This window comes from Cervus canadensis, chromosome 1 (assembly GCF_019320065.1).
Source record: "Cervus canadensis isolate Bull #8, Minnesota chromosome 1, ASM1932006v1, whole genome shotgun sequence".
In the NCBI taxonomy this organism is placed as follows: domain Eukaryota; kingdom Metazoa; phylum Chordata; class Mammalia; order Artiodactyla; family Cervidae; genus Cervus; species Cervus canadensis.
Window position 1 is genome coordinate 125,906,032 of NC_057386.1, and position 22,944 is coordinate 125,928,975.

The 22,944-nt window shown below is 50.7% G+C and overlaps 1 protein-coding gene across 1 annotated transcript; it reads right to left on the reverse strand.

Moving 5' to 3' along the window:
* Positions 1 to 280: 280 nt before the first annotated feature.
* On the reverse strand, positions 281 to 10,912 carry CDK2AP1 (cyclin dependent kinase 2 associated protein 1). Its single transcript, XM_043442068.1, has 4 exons — positions 10,529 to 10,912; positions 5,662 to 5,759; positions 3,863 to 3,989; positions 281 to 1,104 (listed from the first exon to the last, which is right to left on the reverse strand). Exons 1-4 carry the CDS (start codon positions 10,581 to 10,583, stop codon positions 1,037 to 1,039), a joined length of 348 nt encoding a protein of 115 aa, XP_043298003.1. The 5' UTR covers positions 10,584 to 10,912; the 3' UTR covers positions 281 to 1,036.
* Between the last annotated feature and the right edge of the window lie 12,032 nt (positions 10,913 to 22,944).

A 22,944-nucleotide genomic window follows, 5' to 3' on the forward strand; every position in this document is an offset into this window, starting at 1 on the left:
CAACTGGAGAAAAGGAACACGGCCTCTCCTCCTCCTCCTTCCTCCTTCCCTTACACCTGCTGTCAAGATGCATCCACTGTGCAGCTTCACCCGATCCTTGCCTTCTGACTTACCCAACACATCCCGTCCCTGGCCCGTTGTGCTGCTGACACTGTCACACGCAACGTTCCTGGACCAGGTGGGAAAATGCCCTTTGACAGGCCTCTCCCACCTCTCGCTGAGGAGCTGTTTTTTTAAAAACATCACCAAGAATTCAAGGAACCCACATCTTAATACAAGCTGTTAATGAAAATAAGCTTTATTACATCAAGTAATAAATACAAAGACGCAAACAGTTCCATTTTCTTCCAGATGTTTGGGTCAACCCTCAGAAAAGGCAGAACTGAAATCTACATACAGTCTTAGGAAAAATTTCAGGGGTCCTTGTTAGGTTTGGTTTGGGAGGTTGCTCTTTTCTTCTGTATTTATAACTTGTGCATTTTAGACTGGACTTCAAAGCACTAACAATCATGCAAATATGCTTAAGCAAAAAAGAAGTTACATTAAGCAGAATCTATACCGTATGGCAAACGAGGGGACTGGCTACTAGGTTAAGTGTGCTGTCAAGTCCGTACTACTGAAAAAAAACTTCAAGTTGTATCAGCTTGTGAAAAGGAACACAGAACAATCTGGGTTAACATAAATGTATTCAAAAGAAAACCAGACACTGGTATCTCAGAGTCAAAACTAGTTTGCTGTAAGACAGGTAACTTCTACGTGCATCTTTTGAATCAATGCTTTTAAAAAAAGAAAACAAAACCACAAACACCTGGGAAGTTCCTATTTCCAATGTAACTCCTAATCAATTGCAAAATCTTTCCTCAATCTTTAAAGAGACTGTAGATTCAGAGCCTAAGTGAACCACGGGAGGGGCAGGGGGACGAGAAACTGAACTGGTTAACCATCTTGAAAACAAAAGTTTCATCTCAACAAGGGAGGTGAACCATAACTTCTCCTCTGGGAAGAAGCTGGAAAACCTTCCAGGCTCACAAGGCAGCTAGGACCTGGCGTTCCGTTCCGTTTCAGCCAGGCACTCCCGCACCAATCCTCGGGCATGGATGATGCCTGGAAGAGAAGCAGAGACAGGCGTCAGAAGGCAGCACCAACTCCAGGAGTGGAGAGCAGTCCTTCCACAACCAGCTGCAGAAACCTCAGATTGGAGAGAACGTGGGACCTGTATTCTACGACCCAAACCCCATCCAATCCCTCAAAGCCAACACTCCTCATCACATCTCCCTGTAAGTATTTCGTCCCGTGCTCAAGATGACAAACCAGCAAGCTCTCTTTTCCTGATATTACTCTCTACACAAACCATGTTACCGTCCAGATGCCAGGAGTGTGCGTCTCCACCCAGTTCTTTAAGCAAGGGCCCATGACACAGATTGCAGGCCAAGTCGCTTCAGTCGTGTCCAACTCTGCAACCCTATGAACTGTAGTCCTCTAAGCTCCTCTGTCCGTGGGTTTCTCCAGGCAAGAATACTGGAGGGTTGCCATACCCTCCCTCCAGGGGATCGTCCCAACCCAGGGATAGAACCCACAACTTTTGTCTCCTGCATTGGCAGGCAGGTTCTTGACTACTAGTGCCACCTAGGAAGCCCACTATGGAGCTTTCAAACCATTATTTTTCCTAAATTCTACAAGGGACTTGGGAGTGTCAGGTAGCCTGCCCAGATTTGGGCACAAGACGAAGGCTCACTCAGTCTCACCCTGGTTTACTGCTTCATCCCTTCCACTAGGGACTGGTGCCATCTAAGATTTGATTTTCCCCTCATCTTTTATCACTATGGTTTGGGGGTTATCGTTTGTTTGGGATTTGTTTTTGTTTTGGCTTTACTAAACTTCATGAAACACTTACCTCATTTTAATCGACACCAAGAATCTATTCCTTCTAAGAGCTGACCCCAAGAGGGCCCTAGGAATGACACCCCAAGTCACTCAGGTATCCCCACCTTGCAAATCTTATTCCCCAGAGCTTCTGAAGACTTTCAGCAAAGGTCGTACGTACAGCCAACTGTCACAGCTACTCCACTCTTATCATACCATGACAGAGCCCAGACATTACACAAGCGATGGGTGTGACCATGTTCCAACAAGTCTACTTAAACGCCGATGTTTGAATTTCACAGAATTTTGACATGTCACAGATTTTTTTTCCATCGTTAAAAACCACAAATAGTTCACTCTCAGTTTTTGGCACCAAAAAAACAAAACAAACAAAAAATGCAAATAGGAACTTCCCTGGTGGTCCAGTGGTTAACAGGCCATGCTTCCACTGCAGAGGATGTGGGTTCCATCTCTGGTTGAGGAACCAAGATCCTGCATGCAGCGTGGTGTAGCCAAAAAATAGAATAGTAAAAATGCAAATAGCATTCTTGGTGCCTGATTTCCCCATGCCCTAGGACCCTCCTTCCTTGCTATGATGTAAACTTGACAAGCTCTCTCAGCTACTGGTCGGGGCGACTGTGGGACTAGGTGCTCACCCAGGATGCGCCCTGCCACCAGTCGCTAGGTGTATCCATGTGTTGTCCTGAACTGCCAGCTTTGCTGGGTGGCTGCAGATAGCCCATCAGACAGCATCTGGGGCCCAGCATCTCCACAGGCATGCCTAGTCAGGTAACCAGCACTCCAGTTTACCAGGACTGTGGGCGGAGTGATGCCCCCCTGACCCCTATGGTTGGACTGGGGTTAAGCTCATTCTCTCCAAGGCCTCTTCTAGCCCCTACTGCCAGCCTCCCCTCCCCACACCAATGCCTGTTATTCTCTGATCCGGCTTTGCAATCAGTCTCTTCACATAGGTAGTCACCACCAGCTACTGTTTTGGGGGAAGGGGGAAACCTGTCCTCAGCCAGCCTTGCCCATCACTGGAGCCGTGGCTTGACTACTGCCACGCCCCCTCCCGCCCCCGCCGTCACGCCCCAGATTCACAGCCACAGAATGTTCCCCTCTCTCGTTTTTCTCCAAAGTTGCTTCTCTAACCTTAAAAAAAAAAAGAAGAGAAAGAAAAAACCCTCCTAAAATTAAATTTGCACATAAGCCACCATGCTCTGAACTGCCACCTTCTAAAATAGAAATCCTTTTCTCCTCTCCACTCCCCTTTCACTTCGTGAAGCAGCAACCAACCTATTTCACTGCCTTCTGAAGTCAGCTGGCCAGCCACATCTTCACGTGAGTCCCTTTCTCCTGGTGACACCAGCCTCCCGCCCTCCCTCCCTCTTCAGTCACGAAAGAACTTCAAAGCGCTCTCACCCTCTGCCCCACACCCCTCCTCAGGGCCCCACTCCAAAGAGGACAGCACAGGGCAATGCGGGCCCCTGCGGCCCCATGTCACAGGCCTCCCCCAGAGGAGGGGCTTGCTGTTCTGGGCTGCCTGGGGCTCCCAGGACCAGAGTCGGCCAGCCGGAGTGAAGCAGGCATAGGCAGAGCTGCAGGATCTGGGTACAAAGGCCTTTTTTTTTTTTGGTCGCGCAGCCTATGGGATCTTGGTTCCCTCACAGGAATCGAATCTGCACCCCCGTGCAGTAAAAGCACGGAGTTTTGGCCACTGGACCCCCACCCAGGGAAGTCCCGGGGCTTCCCTTCTCAGATGCCTCATCTGAAAATTGGCCACCAAGCCCCTTCCCTTCAGATCCCCAGGACAATCTAGCTCATGCTGCCTCAACAGTCACTCTGAAACAAAATGAGCGCCCTGTGCCGTAGGGGATGCTTCTGTCTGCCACCCTCCATTTTCCCCAAAAGATCTTTCAAGACAGGTAGAGAGCCAGTGCCGGGGGTCAGCCAGCAGAAAGGCATCACCCACCAGGCGAGTCCAGGGCCCAGGACTTACCCCGTTTTAGTCTCTCCATCGCACTCTTGCTGCCCGCATAGGTGGGTCTGATCTCCTTCCCCAGCTCTTCGATGATGGCCAGCAGCTCAGCATATTTGCTCTGGGGCACCTGGCTGTTCCCAGTGCCCTGGAATCAGAAAGGAAAGCGTTCAGAAGATTGCGCCCAACCTGACCCCAAGGCCACAGTCAGGACCCCACTGCACGCCAGTGGCACAGGGCCAGGCCAGGGGAGCGGCCTGAGCCCAGGGGCAGCAGGGCAGAGGGAGGGCGGCCCGGCCCAGACTCCCAGGGCAGCTGCCTCCGCTGCAGCCAGGCACGGCCCCTCTGGGCAACAACTACAGACCAGGGAGCCGGCCCTCTCTACTGTCCTCGTACACTCAAGGCCACCACCCAGCAGTCTCCAGAAAGCCCTCTGATCATCTCAAATAAGGAAAAAAAAGTCAACAGAAGGGTGATCACTGAGAATTTCCAGGAAGGAGCCATGGCTAGGCAATTAAGTGACCCCGGGAAGGCTGGGGGTCCAGGGTGAGTGGCCGAGATGGATGCCAAACCTGGGGGTCAGCAGGACTAGAAAAACTGCCAAAGGCCACCCAGACAGAACCCAGAATGTATTTAGATTCATCCCTCCTCCCCACACTGGCAGGGTCCACCACACAGAAACCCTTTCCTTCTAGACCCCCCTCCAAATGCCCCCAGCAAACACAGTGGTCAGTGAGGCTGAGTTCCCACCAGCCTGCTCGGGCCTCCCAGCCCCCAGCAGCTGCATCAGGCCGGCCACCTCCCCCGGGGAGGCCCTCGCCTGCTCCCCCCGCCTCTGCTTCCTGGCCTCCCGGTCCTTCCTCCTCTCCTTGTCCGGCTCCTCGGCATCCTCTGGGCATCTCCTCTGGGCCCCTCGGTCCTGCCTCCTCTGCTCTGGTCGCCGCCTCAAGGCCGGGGCGCTCCGGGGTCTGTCCAGGCCACGCCTGGCCCCATCCTCCAGCCACCACCTCTTCAGGGGGGACCTCACCCCCACCCGCTTCCCCTCTGTGGGCAGGAGGGCCTGGCGGGGCATGGCTGCGGGCCGCCACCTCATCCCCCAGGGCAGGGCCAGCCTCCGTGGCGACCTCGGAACATGAGTTGCAGCCACGGGAGAGAATCTCCCGGCTGGTGGCCCAGGCGCCGCCCCCCCACCCCCCACCCAACTCAAGGCAGCATTCCTAAGGAGCGGAAGCTGCCTCCACTGATGGCCCCCCAACCCTGAAGGGGAAAGTCAGTCTCAGCTAGTTTTGGGGTGGAGGGGAGCGGGGTCACAGCCCTGTGACCGGTGGAACCAGATGTAAAACTCAGGGGCCACCAGCTCTTGATGGAACCCACCTGGGCTCCACTAGGCTACGGGCCCCGTCCTCCCTGCTGGGGCCACAACCTTGTGGCAATTGAGTGGGAACAGGGTTCCCCCCCCCCCCCGTCTAAGCGCAGATCCACAGTCCAGGCTGGACTTCACTTGCCCAGGCCCCGGGCATGAGGAGACCCATCAGGGACACACGTGGGTAGTGGCCCCAACGGGAACTGTGGCTCCTGGGGCTTCCAGTATCTCTGGGCTCTCCCACCCCTTCCTGTCACTCAGCGTCCCCCGTGAACCTCTCGCCACTTCTCCATTCCAAGGCCCTGAGCCCCGAACATGAGCCCAGCCAGGGCCCTGGGTTGAGGAAGCTGGGGTGACCACGTCATTCTATCATTTCTACTCCTTCCACTGCCTCCCCTCCGTGCCCAGGCTGCCCCCGGGGTCCCCCCCCAACCTCGCATCACCCCCGCTACCATACCTGGGTGTAGCCTAGAGATGGCGGCCCGTAGTCACTCAGCAGCTGGCGGTACTGTGAAGACGTGGCCATGCTGGTGGAGGGCGGGTGGACGCTCCCAGCTGTGGGGGAGGAGACAGAAGTCAGTAATGCAGGAGCCTTGGCTAACTGTAGCCATTGCCAAGGTAAGGACTCCGAGTCCCCCTGCCCAGGACTCGTGCCATCAACAATGGTCTTGTGTCTACGAGGACAGAGAACCCTCCTCCCGTCTTCTAGTTTGGCGGTGGCTGACACTCGGCCTACAAGACTGACAGTAAAAAGTAACTAACAGACTGCTGCCCTTCACACCCCCGACCCCAGCAGACATGGCTAATCAATCACAGAGCCCATTCCCATTCATGCCATCAAAGACTCAGAGCAGAGCAAAGCTGCTGCTATTCTCAGCCTAATGCTTTCAAGTCCCCTTTCCCTGGGTCCTGAGCCTCAGAGGCTGACAACCTAGGTACCCATGGCTGCCACAAGAGCCCAGCTGCTACTAAGGCTGGTCCACACTCAGGCTAAGACTTCCGAGTGCCCGGACTTCTGCTAGACGACACAGTGAGGGAGACGGGAAGGTTCTGGAGTCCTGAGGCCCAACCCTGGCCGGGGACTGGTGTGCATGTGCGCTCAGTCGTGTCTGAATCCTGGTGACCCCATGGACTGCAGCCCGCCAGGCTCCTCCGTCCATGGGATTCTCCAGGCAAGAACACTGGAGTGGGCTGCCACGCCCTCCCCCAGGGGATCTTCCCGACCCAGGGACCAAACCCGTATCTCCTGCGCTGGGGGAGGGCGGGGCGGGGGGTGGTTCTTTTACCGCTGGGGCCACCTGAGAAGCCCACTGGACACCAAGTCACGGATCTGGAGCACATCACAGCCTGTGTCCCCCTGGGCACGTCCCTCGACCTCTCTGAGCTCCTATCACGCCTCCCCAAGAGGGGACCAGACTCTTGCCAGTCTGAATCTATGCTTGGATGGCTTATGCCCCCAGAGGGGAGGAGTAAGACCCGACTTATGGATTGCCACACTGGAAGATGCTGTCCCTTGGCGGAAGGACCACGTGGGGCCAGGGCCTGGCTCAGAATGAAGTCTCCTGGATGCGGGGTGGGGAGGTCCGCAGCAGGGAATATTCCAACTCCAGCTCAGTAGCTGGAAGCACGCAGACCCATAATGGCGTCCAAGTGGCCATTAGCGGGTAAAGGATGTCCTGCGGAATTACAAACAGCGGTAACCATGGAGAATTTACCTAGCCCTCCTCAGCAAGCGGCCCGCCTGCCTCCACGCCTGGCCCGGGAGCAGCTTCCCCTCTGCCTGCCGCCCCCGGAGCCAAACAGTCTCTCTCTCTCTTCCTCTCTCACGCACACAGCGGGCTCTGCAGACTTGGCCCCGGGGATGGACAGCTGGTGCCAGGCCGGCCAAACCGACCAGCTGCTCATGTGGTGTGGGCAAGGGGAGGGGCGGGAGAGGAAGGAAGTTCAGGGGCTCAGGCTGCTGAAGCTAGAAGGGGCCCTGGAGCCCCTCACTGCAGAAAGTGAAACACAGACCAGAGAGGGTGGGCACTGCCCCCAGGCCACACAGCACAGAAGAGGCTAACACCTCACACCTGTCCCTCTGTCCAAGAGCTGAGGAGAATTCTGTACCCAACCTGACTGGCCCTGGATTTCTCCACTGGGGCTCAGATTCATGCCCAAGCATGGGATGCCCAGACAAGAAACACGGATTTTGCTACCTCTAAACTGGGGCCTGAGCACAGCACCCAGCTGCCATGCCTCCAAAAAGAAGGGCTGCTCACACACCTGTGCTGCAGAATCACACTCACGTCTGCGACCTCCATCTGAGGCAACCATGGGTGTGCAGTGGCCAGAGCAAGGGAATGTAGCGGGCGCCCCCCCCAACAGCTCCCCTCACCACATCAGCCAAACCCCAATTTCCTGGCCTTCTGATGTGGGTGGTGAGTGTGGTCTGGGGAGCTCAGGCTTCACTGCCCCAGGCCAGGGTTCAAGTCCCCACCACTGCAAGTTCTTACGCTTCTCTCTGTAAGGCTGGGATGCTAAAGGCAAGAGTGGGGAAGGGGGGCGGTTCATGGCACTGCTCAGCACTTCAAGGCATCTAGAAGATTCCAGCTCCCGGGTAGGAGATGAGCGCATTCTCTGTCCCACCTCCTGCCCTCCTCCTCCTGTTACTATATTCTGTATGTCTTGTCTCCCTGACCCATCCTCTCTCCTGCAGGCAAGCGTCTGGACTGGGAGCCGGGCCAGCTGCGCCATACTGGGCTGCGGGACCTAAGACATGGCCCTTCTCTCTCCGGCCTCAGTTTCTCCATCTGTTTGAGGTAACAGTTTCCAACAGAATGTCTAAAGGCTCTAGAACCTGATCCTCCACGGTGCTGGGGTTAGGTCCTGAGAGAGGGAGAAGGAATGGGTTGCGGGCGTGGAAGTGGTATGAAGGAGAAGTCAGGCAAGAGCCCAGAGCTTGACTTTCCCATCACCTGGGTGATGTGGTAGGCGACCCCAACTCTGAGCCTGTCCTTTCCTCAGTGTTCAGAGGGGGGTGTCTGTGGCCCTGGGAAGAGTTGGCAGAGGAGCCCCCAAGTTCCACTCAGGCCCACAGCTTCCTGCAGACACAGGGAGGGCCGGCGGTCCAGCTGCCCAAGGCCAAGGAGAAAACCAGACAGGGCGTGAGCGCGGTCGTCTCGGAGCATCGCAGACAATGCGCGCAGTGTGCGGGGACCAGGGAGGGCCCTGAGCCGAGGGAGGGATTGGCAAAGGCCAGCAGCTCCTGGGGCCAGGCGCGGCTCCCCGCCCCCACGCCAGACAAAGAGCGGCCCGGGCCTGGGGAGCTGGCGGCCTTCCCGCCACTTGGGGCGCCTGGGGGGGCTCTCTGGCGGGGAGGCGGGGGCTTTGTCTAACTCCGCCACTGCCACTGCTGGCCAGGCCGCGGCTTGGCAACTCGCGAGCAGGAGGCAGGGCTGGAGGGCGTGAGGGATGATGACAAGGAAGCCGGAGGAGCGGCAGCGGAGAGTCCATCTTGGATGCAAATGGCACAGGGAGATGCGGGCTTTCTGAAGGGGTCCACGCGGAGTGGGGGGGCAGCCCCTCACCCGAACACCAGAGATCTGGAGACCTCAGCGCTCCTCCCGGAGTTCACCACAGGAGAAGGAAGACAATCTGGGCACAGGTGCTAGGCAGCCCAGAGCAGGGTTTCAGGGCGCCTGAGCGGGTGACTCGCTCCCTCTGGGACCCCAGTCCCCGAAGGGCCAGGTTCAGGGCCCCTGCCTCAACTGCACCAGGGCAGCCTGAGACTTGCCTCCGACCTGGGCAGGCAGCAAGACCCTCCAGCCATCCCACCCCAGAGTCAGATGAGGGAAGCAGTGAGAAACACTGTGGCCACAAGGCCTGCCTCTTAAGGTATGCAGACCCCAGAGATGAGAGCATTTCAGCTGAAAACAGGGGCCGTTTGCTCTTGGGGCTCAGACAGAGCCCACACTTGACCAATTCAACTATCTACCCCCACAGCCATCCACACCCTGAATCTTAACCCTTTCCAATCTCCAAATCTCTGTCCAAGAAGTTAAATATACACACACCACCTATATACACCTATGTATAGGTATATATATACATGCATATACACTTAGTGATTTTCTGGTGCGCTCTTCAGATTTTGGAGTTACGGAGTCAACATTCGGAGACAAGGCCCAAAACTTTCGGCCAACTGCCAGCGTGGCATTTCTGACCAGCCAGGCCCATCTCCCTGCCAAGCCCCTGCCTCCACCCCCACCTCCATGCACCTCGCTTTTTTGGAAGTTTCACACCAAGAGTCTAAAGAAGAACCTCGGTGAGAGGGGACAGTCAGTCACCTACCAACCCCACAAAATTTTACCACCAGCCACACACCCCTCCCACACACACACCCCGCCCCCGCCCCGGTCTCTGGGGCAAGACCCCCGGGCTCAGCCTAAAGCTGCCAGACAACTTATGCAGGAGTTTCCTGGGACTGCCCAGCTTCAGCCCCAGCACCGGGAGAGCACGGCTCCTGCAGGAGGCCCCTCTAAACCCAGACTTGGGGGCTCCAAGATGCGGGACCCCGGCTGCAATGCCTCCCCCGCCCTCCGCCTGCAGGCAACCCCGAAGCCCCGGGTCTTCTCCAACTTCTCTCACTCCGCGCACGCCTGAGGGGACCTTCCGTGAACCCCGTTTTGGACACCCGCTCCCTCACGCCAGGCCGGGCTGGCGTCCACAGACCACCTCCCCTGCACCGCCGGTGACCCCAGCGGCCCCGCGCCCTCGGGGGCGGCTGCAACCTGGCGCTCTCGCCGCCCCGCAGCGCCGCCTGCGCGTGGCCCGGCCTTGCTCACGTGCACCCCTGCCGCCCGGACCCCCCGCCCGGGCCTGCCCCCCAGGTCCCCAAGGGTGGCCCCGCGCCCCGCTCCCGGCGCCCCGCTCCCGGCGCGGCCGGGCCGCTCCCGATTCCCGCCGGCAGGGGCCCTCGCCGAGCCGCCCAAAAGCCGGAGGAAAAAGGAGCCGAGAAAGCCTCCCCCGCCCTCGCTCGCCGCGCTCCCCACGAGCCCTCGGCCGCCGGCGTGGGGGGGACCGCGGCGGCCGCCCGCGACCCGGGCCCCGGCCCCGGCCCGACCCGAGGCCCGGCGCGGCGCGGGGCGCACCCGCGAACTTTGGCAGCGCGGGCGCCGGAATCATGGCGGCGGCGGCCGCGCTGCCCCGGGCCGGGACCCGGTGCCCGCCGACCCCGGCCGCCGCGGGCCCCCGGGAGCCGGGGCCGGGGCCGGGCGCGCGAGCCCCCAACTTGGCTGCACTTGGGGCGCGGCGCGCGCGGCTCGTGGGGCGCACTCACTCACCGGCGTTGAGGGAGGCGGCGGGCATGTGCGCGGTCAAGTTCGGTTTGTAAGACATCCCCCCGAGCGGCGGGGCGCGCCGGGGCGCAGCGGGGCCCGGCCCGCGAGGGCGGCGGCGGCGGCGAGACCCGGCGGCGGCGAGGCGGTCCCGGCGTCCGTGCGCCCGTCCGTGCGCCCGCCGAGCTCCCGCGCACTTTTTGTTGTTGACTGCTCGGGCCGCACCGGCAAATATGGCCGTCCCTCACCCTGACACCCGCTGCAGTATATCACCCATACATCGGGCGGGCGCGCGGGCGCAGGGGCGGCCGCAAACTTTGAGCGGAGCCAGCGGGGCCGGCCGGGGCCGGGAGGGGGCGGCCCGGCGCGCCGCGGCCGGGCGTCAGGGGGCGGTGCCGCCCGCGGCCGCGCCCCGCGCCTCCGGGCGCGCTCGGCGCCCGCAACTTGGCAAAGTTTGGGGGGCTGGGGTCCCGGCAGCGCCCGAGGCCCACCTGGGTCCCTTTCTTCTGCTGCGCTGGCGGTGCCTGGAGATTTGTTCCTGTACCGATTAATTTTTTCTTTTCTTTTTTCTGAAGCTAGGTAGGATTGCGGAATTACTTTTTTTCCCCCCCTTGACTGTGGGGGCAGGGATGGAAAATTACCTGGAGAAAATGGTGGCGAGTGGTATTTTTAAGCACGTAGATCATTCCAGACGCCGAGGTCTGGCTACTCCCCAGAATAAGAACAACCAGTTCTTGACATTGATTTCAAATAAATTTCACGTCCCTGTCGGTATTAAGTGGTTGTTAACCCCTTGGCAGCCTAGACTCCTTTGACACTGGACAAAAGCCGGAGGCCTCCTCCCGCGAAAAACACACCGTCGCATTCACCTAATTTTGCATCTTAACTCATTCAAATATTTAAGAAGCGCCTGCTGTGTGGCGGGCTCTGTTCTGGGCGCTAAGAAGACAAGAATAAATTTGACCAAGTTTCTTCTCTCCTGGAGTATACATTGCAATTTTTGACCCTCTTCCGACCCCACCACAGCCCACTTCTCAAATCTGACTGAATTGCAATCATGAAATGTATTTTGCATCAGATGATGAAGCTTTTGAAGGGTATTATTTCTTGGAGTTCTCCTTAAATAGTAAATCTTGTCAAAAGACAAGATGCCCGCCCTTTTCTGCCTTTTTTAATCGCCCTGCTTTGCAAATATCTTTATTAGCTACAGACTTTCAGATACATCTGGATCTAGTGAGGATTCTTATTGCCCCAGTGGTAAGGGATACACCCATTCCCTCCTTCCTCCCTTTAGAAGTGAAGGTACAAGCGACACCCCTCTTCCCAGGACCCCTTGTGATCAGCTTTAGACTGGTTTGGTCAAGGATGTTCAGCGAAGTGTTAGTTCAGGGGTAAATTAATATCATCCTTTTCCTACCCTGCTCCCAGGGGACCAATACTCTATAGAGTAGCACTGTCCAATAGAAAAGTATTGCAAGCCACATATGTAGTTTAACAGTTTAAATAATCACATTTCAGAAAGTAAAAAGAACTGATGAAATTAATCTTTATTTTTTATTTAACACAATATATGATTTAAATATATAATATATGATTTCAATATATAATAAATACAAAGCAATTATTAAGATAATTTACATTCTTTTTATGATATTATCTTCAAAACCCAGTGGGTATTTTACCCTTACAGCTCATCCTGATTGGGACTGGCCACATTTCAACAGCTTGGTAGCCACAATAGCCAATGGTTTACTTATTGGACCAGTACAGGGCTAGAAGCTATAAGCAGAGGGCTCATAGGCTGACAAACTTGGGTATTAATTCTGGCTCCATCATCTATTCACTGCTGGACTAAGCCTCCATTTCCTTGGGGCAAAAATCCAAGTCTCAGAGGTCTGCTTCAGTCCTTCCTACAGATGTTGTGGGCTATTCTCTCCATATTTTATTTTTAGAATGATGTCCATCCCCTCACTGATCATTTTTTGGGGTGGCAATGCTGAGGGGTATGTGGGATCTTAGTTACCTTGCCAGGGATCAAACTCGTGTCACATGCAGTGGAAGCAGAGTCTTAACCGCTGGACCACCAAGGACGTCCCACCACTGATCATCATGGAAAAATATTTTTCCTTTTGTTTTTCAGACCTATTCATTTAGTGTAAAATTCACCTTTTAAAAATACACAGTTCAGTGGGATTTAGTATAAGCACAAAGTTGTGCAGTCATCAGTACTATCTAATTCTAGAACATTTCCACCATCCCAAAAGGAAACCCAACAATAGTCACTCCCCATTCTTCACTACCCATAGCTTTAGGCAGCTGCTAATCTGCTTTATATGTCTATGGATGTACCTATTCTGGACATTTCATATGAATGGATTCATTTAAAATATGTGTATGGTTTCTTTCACTTAGTATAATACTTTCAAGGTCCATCCGTTTTGTAACACAGATCAGTACTATGCTCCTCTTTATGACTGAATAATATTCCATTGTATAGATAGGCCATATTTTATTTATCCATTCATTAGCTGATGGACATTTCATTCGTTTTCACTTTTTGACTATTATGAATAAAGCTGCTATGAACGTTTGTGTTCACGTTTTTGTGAAAATGTTTTAGTTTTTTGGAGTACATAACCAGGAGTGGAATTGCTGAGTTACCTAGTAAGTCTGTGTTTAACTTTTTGAGGAACTGCTACACTATTTTCCATAGTGACTATCATTTATATTCCTACAAGCAATCTGTAATGTTTATAATTTCTCCATATCCTCACCAACACTTTTATCATCTGACTTTTTAATTTTAGGCATCCTAGTTGGTATGACTGGAATCTCATGGTTTTGATGTTTTCTGTTTTTCGTGGGTTTGTTTTTTTGCTGTGCTGGGCCTTCTATTCTGGTGGATAGGCTCTTTGTTACAGCGCTCAGGTTGAGTTGCCTTGTGGCATGTGGGATCTTAGTTCCCCACCAGGGACTGAACCTGCATCCCCTGTATTAGAAGGCAGATTCTTAACCACTGAACACCAGGGAAATTCCTGCATTTTTTCCTTTTGAATTTGGCTGAAGGGGCACTCAGGAGCTTTGATCTTTACTGTGGCATGTGGGATCTAGTTCCCTGACCAGGGAGTGAATCCGAGTCCCCTGCACTGGGAGCTCAGAGTCTTAGCCACTGGCCCACCACAGAGGTTCCCCCCTTAACTTGATTTTAATTTGAGTTTTTATGTTAAGTTGTATGAGTTCTTTATTCTGGATACTTTTCCCTTCCCAGATTTATAGCTTGCAAATATTTTCTCCCATTCTGTGGGCTATCTCTTAATTTTGTTTCATTTCCTTTGTTTATTTAGGCTGTGCTGGGTCTTCCTTGTTGACCCTGGGCTTTCTCTAGTTGCAGAGAGCAGGGACTCCTCTCTGGTTGCAGTTCTCAGGCTCTAGAGCACAGGATCAACAGTAGTGGTGTATGGCCTTACTTGCTCCTAGGCATGTGGGGTCGTCTCCACCCAGGGATTGAACCAGCGTCTCCTCCACTGGCAGGCGGATTCTATTTTTAAAAAATGTTATTTGTTTATTTATTTATGGCTGTGCTGGGTCTTCATTGCTGTGCGGGCTTTCCTCTAGTTGCTGCAAGTGGGGGCCACTCTAGTTGCGGTGCAGGGGCTTCTCACTGCATCGGCCCCTCTGGTTTCAGAGCATCGGCTCTAGGTGTGTGGGCTTCAGTAGTTGCGGCACATGGGCTTAGCACTTGTGGCTCCCAGACTCTAGAGCACAGGCTCAACAGTTGTGGCTCACAGTCTTGGTTACTCCAAGGCATGTAGGATCGTCCCAGACCAGAAATCGAACTCATGTCTCCTGCATTGGCAGGCAGATTCTTTACCATTGTGCCACCAGAGAAAGCCCTCTTTTAATTTTCTTGATAGTTTTGGTACGAAAAGTGAAAGTCTCTCAGTCGTGTCCAACTCTTTGCGACCCCATGGGCTATACAGTCCATGGAATTCTCCAGGCCAGAATACTGTAGTGGGTAGCCTATCCCTTCTCCATGGGATCTTCCCCACCCAGGAATTGAACTGGGGTCTCCTGCATTGCAGGTGGATTCTTTACCAACTGAGCTCTGAGGGAAGCCCACAGTTTTGGTACAGAAAAGGTTTTAATTCTGCCTGTACTCCCTCCAGCACCACATGGTTTGTGTGATTTCAGTTCCCAAAGCAGGGATTGAACCTAGGCCCTTGACAATGAGAGCAAGAAGTCCTAACCACTGGACACCCAAGGAATGCTCCAAAAGTTTCTGATTTTGATGAAGTCCAACCTATCTATTTTTAAATGTCTATTTGCTTGTGGTTTGGGTATCATTTCTTGTCAAAGGTCATGAAAATGTTCACCTAAGTTTTCTTCAAATAGTTTTTCTATTTTTTGTCCTTCTATTTAGGCCTTTGATCCATTTTTAGGTAATTTTTGTGTATGGATTCATACACAAAATTCATCCTCTGCATGTGAATATCCAGTCAGTTGTCCCAGTGCCATTTGTTGGAAAGTCTACTCTTTCCTCATTGCATGGGCTTGACACCCTTGTTGAAAATTATTTGATGATGAGTGTGAGTTTATTTCTAAACTCTCAATTCTATTCCATCGATCTATGGAATCTATCCTTGTGTCCTTACTACACAGATTTGTGGCCCTACTACACTGTAGCTTTGGAGTAGGCTTTGAGTTCAGGAAGTCTGACTGCTCCAACTTTTTCAAGATTATTTTGGCTATTCTGGGTCTTTTGCCTGTCCCTATGAATTTTAGGATCAGCTTGTCTTTTTTTTTTTTTTACAAAGAAAGTTGGAATTTTGATACAGCTTATATTAAGTTCATCAAGTTAGGGAGTATTGCAATTTTAATTTCAATGTTAACTCTTTCAATCCGTAACTACAAGATGTCTTTCCAATCATTTGTTTTTTTTTCTTTAATTTCAGCAATTTTTAAATAGTTTTCAGTCTACAAGCCTTGTACTTCTTCGGTTAAATGTATTCTTAAGTATTTCATTATTGATGCATTTGTGAGGTTTTCTTAATTTTAGGGTTATATTTAGTGTATAGAAACACAACTTATTTTTCTATATTGTCTTCTATCCTGCCACTTTCCTGAATTCACTTTTTAGCTGTAATAGTTGTTTTGTGTCTGCATGTAGATTCTTTAGGATACTCTCTATATAAGGTCATGTTATCTGCAAATACAGAGTTTTCATTCTTCCTTTCCAAATGCAATGCATTTTCTTTTACTTGCCACATAGCTCTGCCTAAAACCTCGAGGACAGAACTGGATAGAAGCAGTGAAGAGCAGACACCCTTGCCTTGTTCCTGATCTTAGGGGTAAAGATTTTAGGTTTTCACCATTAAGTATGATGTTCACTGTGGCCTTTTCATAGATGCCTTTTATCAAGTTGAGGATGTTCCCTTCTCTTCCTAGTTTGTTGAGTGTTTTTATCATAAAAGAGTTGGATTTTGTCAAATGCTTTTTTAGAATCAGACTTCCTTTTTTTTTTTTAATTTTATTTTTGGCTGTGCTGGGTCTTTGTTGCTGTGCACGGGCTTTCTCTAGTTGCAGTGAGCAGGAGCTATTCTCTAGTTGCGGTGCGTGGGCTTCTCACTGCGGTTCTTCTCTTGTTGCGGAGCAAGGGCTCTACGGTGCACGGGCTTTGGTAGTTGCAAAGCAAGGGCTTACCCACCCCGAGGCGTGTGGGATCTTCCTGGACCAAGCAAGGGCTTACCCATTCCGAGGCGTGTGGGATCTTCCTGGACCAGGGATCAGACTGGTGTCCCCTGCACTGCAAGGAGGACTCTGAACCACTGGACCACCAGGGAAACCCAAATGCTTTTTCTTTTTTCAGTTATGTTTTTTTTTGTTGTTGTTGTTGGCATATATTTGCTTTACAATAGTGTGAATTTCTGCTGTCCAACAAAGTGAATCAGCTATATATACATATACATACAAGCATGCTAAGTCGCTTCAGTCATATCCAACTCTAAGCAACCCTGTGGACTATAGCCCAACAGGCTCACTCCTCTGTCCATGGGATTCTCCAGGCAAGAATACTGGAGTGGGTTGCCATGCCCTCCTCCAGGGCATCTTCCCGACCCAGGGATCGAACTGGCATCTCTCACATCTCCTGCACTAACAGGCAGATCCTTTACCACTAGCACCGCGTGGGAAGCCCCAAATATACATATATCCCCTCCCATTTGACCCTCCCTCCCACCTCATCCCAAATGCTTTTCCTACATCCATTGAGATCATGGTGGAGGGGGGGAATCCCCTTTATTCAACGAATATTAATAGTTATCAAGTGTTTACTGTCTCCGGCACTATTGCAGCAGCAGCAGGAGAAGACCATCCCCATGTTGTAATGAAGCTTATCATTACAGGCATGGCTGCCCTGTTTAGCTGTCCCCTCTCACCCCACTACACTGGAGCCATTTCCTTACCCCTTGTCTCCCATGAGTTCTTCTTCAGACCAGACTAGATTACGACCCTGGTGCTTGTTCATCCCCACATCAGAGCCTTCATCACACCAACTTGCCCTTGTGTTTCACTTGGCAAACTCCTGCTCACCCCTCAAAGCCCACCTCTGAAAAGACTTCCCTGCCTGGCAGCCCCTCTGCTGTTGCCCACTATTGCATTTGGCTGGTCTCCTTGAGTTTGAGCCACATAAAGGAAAGACCTGCATCCTTGAATGTCTGCTGCTGCTACGTCACGTCAGTCGTGTCCGACTCTGTGTGACCCCACAGACGGCAGCCCACCAGATTCCCATCCCTGGGATTCTCCAGGCAAGAACACTGGAGTGGGTTGCCATTTCCTCTCCAGTGCATGAAAGTGAAAGATGAAAGTGAAGTCGCTCAGTCGTGTCCGACTCCCAACAACCCCATGGACTGCAGCCCACCAGGTTCCTCCATCCATGGAATTTCCCAGGCAAGAGTACTGGAGTGGGTTGCCATTGCCTTCACCTTGAATGTCAAGTCAAGGCATATAGAACATTCCATAAAGGGCCTCAGTGTGCTCCTAGAAATGAGGCAAAGCAAGATCAATTCTCATTTGCAGGTGGTAACTCCTGTTCACAACCTTCTTCCTGCTCACAACTCACTTTCCATAAAAGATGTGTTAGCTTCCTGGGGCTGCCATTATCTAATTACCACTAACTGGTGGCTTAAAACAACAGAAACTTGCTCTCAGTTCTGGGGGCCAGAAGCCTGAAACCAAGGTGTGGGCAGGGACATGCTCCCTCTAAAGGCCTGAGGGAGGATCCTTTCCCTCTTCCAGCTTCTAGAATGGCTACATGCATTCTTTGGCTTATGGTCACATCATTGCAGCCCTGCCTTCAGATGGCCTTCTTCTCTGTGTGTCTTCTCCCTGGCTCTTCTAAGAACACTTGTTACTGGATTGAAGACCCACTTTAATTAATGCAGGATGATCTTATAACTTTAATTACACCTGCAGAGACCTTTTATCCCCAAAAAAGTCACATTTAGATTCCAGTGGGTAAGACTCTGTGCTCCCAATGTAGGGGACCCAGTTTCAATCCCTGCTTAGGAAACTAGGAACTAGGTCCCACATGCCACAACTAAGACCTAGCACAGCGCAAAAAGAAAAAAAAGAAATCTGTATGAAACTCTCAAATAAGCCCCTTTAACTTTTTTTTTTTTTTTTTAGCAAAGAAAGGTTTATTGCAGGGCCAAGCAAAGAGAACAGGTGGCTTATGTTCAAACACCCTGAACTCAAGATAGGTCGTTTTATTTTATTTTATTAGTTGGAGGCTAATTACTTCATAACATTTCAGTGGGTTTTGTCATACATTGACATGAATCAGCCAAGATAGGTCCTTTTAAATGAATGGTTTTAGAATGATCTAGAATAGACCCTTATTAGTTTAATTGGTATGTCACAGAGTGATTTGCCAGGGAACGCAACAGATGAAGGAGAAAGCAGAGTCCAGTGGAAGAGCCTCAGGGGATAAGCTTTGGCTCTGGATCCACTGTGAGCCAACTCTTTAGGCCTCAAATAACTTGTTTAACCTATCTGGGCTTAGTTCATCTATAAGATTAGGGAGGTTTGATGGGATGAAGCTCTAGGAATTCTCAAAACTCTCAACATCCTAAGAAAGCAGTCAGACAACATACCATTTTTGCCTAAGAGTAAAGCATCAGAAAAGTCTTGAAATTGTTAGGAAACTTGATACCATTCTGGGGCCATCAGCTCCAAAGTGGAGTGAACCTGCCCCAGGTGGTAAGAAGGTGACTTGTAGGAGTTGAGGGTACATCTAAACTTCTATGTATGTGGGGTTTACTGCATACATACTAGCACAGAAGCACACGTAGGACTTATAAATAGTTTAATAAGTTAACAGTGGAAGTATACTCAGAAATGCTTACTAGAATACGTGACCAAAGTCTTCCCTGGAGGTCCAGTGGTTCGAACTCTGTGCTTCCACTTCAGGGGGCACAGATTTGATCCCTGGTCAAAGACTAGGATCCTGCAGATCCTGCATGCCATGGGGCACAGCCAAAAAACAAACAAAACAAAAAGACTACATGAGTAAAAACATTCAGAGACCACTGACCTAAAAAGCTAGTTAGCCAGGCAGTCAGACCCAACAGTTTGACAGGTGGTGGGTAAAGTATCATGATTAACTTAGCAGTGATTCCAGTGTGGTTTATATCCTCTGGACAGTAAAACCATATTTGACATTAAGTTGGGTTTTGATCAGTAGTCTACACTCAAATTTATTAATTTTCAGTTATGTTTCTGCCATTATTTCTGTTTCAATGACCAGGAGCTGGCAAGCTTTCCTGAAAAGGGTCATATAGTCAATATTTTAAGCTCTGCAGGCCACATTATCTCTCACTGTGCAAGTCTGCCATTACAGCATAGCCTTAGATGATACATCAAATGACGGGCATGCCTGGATTCCAATAAGACTTTGTGAACACTGATATTTGAATATCAGATATTTTTCATATGGTACAAAATATTCTGGGACTTCCCTGGTGATCCATAGTTAAGAATCCACCTGCCAATGCAGGGAACATGGGTGTGACCCCTGGTCCGGGAAGATTCCACATGCCAAGGGGCAATTAAGCCCGCAAGCCTAGAGCCCACGTTCCACAACAAGAGAAGCCACCACAGTGAGAAGCCTGCACACTCGCCACAACTAGAGAAAGCCCACGTGCAGCAACAAAGATCCAATGCAGCCATAAATATTAAACAAACAAAAAAACAAAAAAAATGTATTTTTTCAAACATTTAAGAAAATAAAAACTATTCTTAGGTTCCAGGGTCATTCAAAAATAGGTGACAATGGACTGTATAGACCTGTGGACCATGATTTGCCAATCCCTGTGTTAGACCTCAGAAGTTTGTTTCTTAAGACTGATCTACAAACAGAATAATCCTATTTGCATAGCAATACCTCTGAACAGGAAACACACATGTAAAAACATAGACTGTGGAAATAGCTAAACAGAAATCCAATATTAAGGCAGAAATTTAGAGGATTCTATAACTTATCTTGATCTAGGACTAGAGATGAAAAAGTACCTCTTATGTCTCTAGACAGTGGGTATCTTCACAGAACACTTGACTTTTTACCGAAGGTTCATGAATGTCTCTATTTTCTACAAGTAATAATTTATTCTAGTTTGCCTTTCTCCAGTAATTGCACATCCATCTTTGTGAGAATGAATCTTGCCTACAACTACAGATAAACAACAGAAGCTAGAGCATTTTTTGTGATACTCAAAAATTTACCCTCTCAAGTTCCCCAAGAAAGGATAGTGAAGAAACTGGCAAGAATGACTGCCTTGGAAAGGAGAATGAGGGCCCAGCGGGAGGAGCAGAGAGAATGTTCAGTGTGCGTTCTCATCTGCCTGTTGACTTGTCAGGTGCTGGTGTTACTTATTCAAGTAAACAACCAATCACAAACATAAAAATTAAGTATTCCAGTAATTCAGTGTTCACCTGGCCATCTTACCTTTGCACGCTACCTGGTGGTGATTCCTAATGGGATGTAGTTTGGAACCAGCACTGTGGCACTCGCCTCTCCTAACCCAAAGATGCACTTGACTCCCAGAGTGGGCAGCTTTCGGAGGACGGAGCCAACTTGCTGAGAGTTGGGCTCTAAAAATAAACATTTTGCACATTTCTTTTAGCCTTCTTTCTCTCCATAAAGGCCTTCACAGATGGCTTCTTTACATCATGCTCTCAAATGACTAGCTGATAAATATTCATACTTATGGAAATCGTATTGTACATACTCCAAACCCCCTAGCCAGTTAACATTTGTATTTTCCATTATCTCAAGGGTGTTGCCCCCTTGTTCACGGACCTTGTCCTCTATAAAACACACATGTGCATGCAGACACACAGATCAGACACCAGCCTTGGCCTCTGGGTGACCTACTTGCTTAGAGGCGTTTTTCCCCTCAAGAGGCCATGTCTGGAGACATTTTGGGTTTTCACTACTGGCAGGGTGCAAGGTACGCAGCGTGTGCGACTGGTATCTAGTGGGTAGATAACAAGGGTGCTGCGCAACACCATACAATGCACAGGGCAGCCCCCGCCTCTCCCTTCCCTCCACAAAGAATGGACTGGCCCAAAGGTCAATGGTGTGGAGGCCCAGGGGAACACCATGTGAGGCAGAAAGCAGACCTGGATTACACATGAATCCCCGAAGGGGAATAAAGTCAAAGCAAACTGGAACCATTAACAGAAAAACTCAGTGAGGACGGTGGAGGCTCTCCATGAAGTCTGGCCTCTCATTTCTTCTTATTCAGATTAATACTCAATGTATTAAGGTTATACATTTAAGAACAGTTTTCTTTCAATCTTGATGCTAAATTTATAAATATTTTTGTGAGATTTCAGTTAAAATGTAAAACACTCCCTTTCACTTGTTCTTCAATTAATGCTCGATTATCTCATGTGTTTGGCAGGCTAAATTCCCCTAAACATGAACACCATTTACAAATTTGATTAAATTCCCTTAAGCATTTCAAGCTACAAATTGAACATGATTCTCTCAAGCATTTCAAAGCCCACAAAGAGGACTCGCAAACAAGCCAGACTGCAGACATTTTTTTAAATGTTTTTTTTAAATATCTTTGTCCACATCTAGAGAACGAGTGAGTGGCATGGACCCCTGGTCCAGACCACCTGCAGTCCCCCAACCTCTGTGCCCATCTCATCTATGAAGTGAGTGCCAGTTCTCACATGGCATAGAGGTGAATAGAGGCAGGGAGGCTTAAACACACACACACACACAGGACACAGAGATCTACTAACACACACACAGAGGATACAGAGATCTACACAGACACACACACACACGGGACACAGAGATCTACTAACACACACACAGGACACAGAGATCTACTCACACACACACACACACACACACGGGACACAGATCTACTCACACACACACACACACACACACACGACAGAGATCTACTCGCCATTTTGGGTGTCCTGTAGTATCTTCTCTCCTGTCTAATCCCAAATTCTTTGGCTTCCTGAGCCCAGTGCAAGGATCTGACTGGATCTCTCGGCCAATCATTACTTTGCCATCCCAGAGCCCCGAAGCTCACCACCCTCCATCTCTCTGTCCACTGCAGGACCCACAAAGCAGTCTGGTGCCAGTGGACAGTGGCTCACCTCCTCCCCACTTTACCACAGCCCCCATACCCAGCATTCCTGATGTTTCCTTCCTAGCTCCCATGACCACCGGAACCTTAACCTAATCACTTATTTGCTGTCTCTGACATGAGAATAACTACCCATGAAGAATCTCTTTGGTATGAGAGCCATGTGACCCGATGCTAGACACATAGCAGTGGCTTATTAAATACTTAGTGAAGAAATATGAAATAAAGGCACCAATTCCACACCACAAGACTTAGAAAAGCTTTTCATCTGAGAGCTAGCAGAGGGCTGAGGACTATGGAAAGCACCCAGTGACTGGCACACGCTAAGCTGTCTGCAGTAGTTTCCGTTTTATTTTTCATCAGCAGAGCTCCAATCTCAGACTCACGGATTGGATGGCTGTGCAGCAGCAGGAATGAATTTTCAATAGCGAGCCTCATACCCCCAAGTTCTCCAACACTGCGGCACCTTGCAGAGGACACCCGTGACCTGAGCCCCCCGGCCAGGGCACCCAGTGCAAAGTCACTGAAGCTCTACAGCGGCGCAGCCATTTTTTTTTGCTCTAACAAGCGCTGGGTTGCTTTTTATCCTCACCGTAAGGAGTCTTCTAGAATTCTTTTTAAATACAAAGCCAATAAAAAGTCCAAGCCCCCAATGGAAAGAAGCTCTCTACGTCAGCGTGGTGAGCCCTGACACAGCTCGAACAGGTACTCAAGAGCCCAGTCAAAGAAAACACACAGACAAAAGCAACA